General features: G+C 43.5%; 1 protein-coding gene across 6 annotated transcripts in view; it reads right to left on the bottom strand.

Annotated features, from left to right (window-relative positions):
- Positions 1–27: 27 nt before the first annotated feature.
- The window catches only part of LOC106936077 (protein TANC2-like), an 83,711-nt gene continuing 82,468 nt past the window's right edge, over positions 28–1,270 (bottom strand). For 5 of the 6 annotated variants that reach the window (XM_015016873.1, XM_015016874.1, XM_015016872.1 and 2 more), the window contains 5 exons: positions 1,101–1,223; positions 885–1,022; positions 689–787; positions 367–558; positions 28–267 (listed from right to left, as the gene is read on the bottom strand). In XM_015016873.1, the coding sequence (XP_014872359.1) occupies positions 73–267; positions 367–558; positions 689–787; positions 885–1,022; positions 1,101–1,223 (747 nt within the window). In that variant the 3' untranslated portion in view covers positions 28–72. Of the gene's footprint in view, positions 268–366; positions 559–688; positions 788–884; positions 1,023–1,100; positions 1,224–1,270 lie in introns of those variants that run through there. The other variant, XM_015016877.1, reaches the window with a different exon arrangement.

Below are 1,270 nucleotides of genomic sequence, written 5' to 3'. Positions count from 1 at the left end.
ATTTTTTAGACAATTAATCGCTCGGCAAAATTTGTTATCGTGACAGGCCTAACTGTGATGTATTAAAATGTGTTACAATAACACATTAAATGCATGAAAATTTTTCCAGAGCCCTCTGCTTTCCTCAGAACCCGTGTTTTGCTTAAATTTATGACATTTATTATGAATCATACCCGTCTCCCCCCACAGACAGTCATATATGTTAATCTCAGGTCTCTGCTCCTCTTCCTCATCTTCTTCTGGAAGATCCAGGAGGTATGACACCATCTACATAAAACACATCATGTTATTATGTTATACATTATTCATGATACTAACCTACAGTATATGTACAAATGTCACATGCTCTTATCTCGAGTTTCTCACTTCCGCATGCCCCATGCTGGCTGCTGCAATCAGAGCCTGTTGCACAGCCTGGCTCCTGCTCGTCCCCCTCTGGTTACAGCAGGAAGTGCAGCTCCAATCGGGGCTCTTCAGCAGGAAGCGCAGCACCTCAAGATGACCGTGCTGGGCTGCCAGAATGAGCACACACTGGCCTGAGCTGTCCACATGGCCGATCTAAGTGTATAGGAAGGCAGAGACCATATTTGGAGCAGTCTTATGTTCGGTTCTGTTTTAAAAAATAGGTTTGTGTCGAAATCAATTTTTTTCTTTTGCTTATTTTTTATTCAATTAGAAATGTAGCTACCTTGGCTTTGTGGTGACTCAGCAAGGTGACAATGTCCAAGTGACCAGCTGCAGCAGCAAATCCCAGAGCTGTTAAACCATCATGTGACTGAGCATCCACCTAAAAATAAAATACACAGGCCTCCTGTTTGGTTAAAGTCTTTCAGTTCATTACCATAATCTCAGGTAGACATAACCAAAAGAAGAAAAACAATCACTTGGGCTCTGTGGTCAAGCAGCAGTGCTACGGCATCCTTGTGGCCTAGGTGAGCATGGACACACAATAAAGGGGCACCATTAAGGACTTCAGTTCGGTAATCCACATTGGCTCCACCCATTATCAGGAGCCTGCTCACCTGAATGGACACAGAGAAAAAGTGTGCATGTACTATCACCACAAGCACAAAAAAGCTGGTGTGGGTGTTTTATGCTACCTTGATATTGGGGGTATAGAGGTTGCGCAGCGATGAAAGAACAGGGCAAAGTCTTCCTGTGCTATATGACATCCACAGCCCCTGAAGAATGGAGGAGGAAACTCCACGTTTTTTACTCAAGCCCTGGAAGAGAGTGGGACACACACACACACATATTTTATATATATATA

This window comes from Poecilia latipinna, unplaced genomic scaffold (genome assembly GCF_001443285.1).
Source record: "Poecilia latipinna isolate Pla-1442-1.1 unplaced genomic scaffold, P_latipinna-1.0 Scaffold2075, whole genome shotgun sequence".
In the NCBI taxonomy this organism is placed as follows: domain Eukaryota; kingdom Metazoa; phylum Chordata; class Actinopteri; order Cyprinodontiformes; family Poeciliidae; genus Poecilia; species Poecilia latipinna.
The sequence above is the reverse complement of the archived record's forward strand: the minus strand, read 5'-3'. Positions and strand labels throughout refer to the sequence as shown.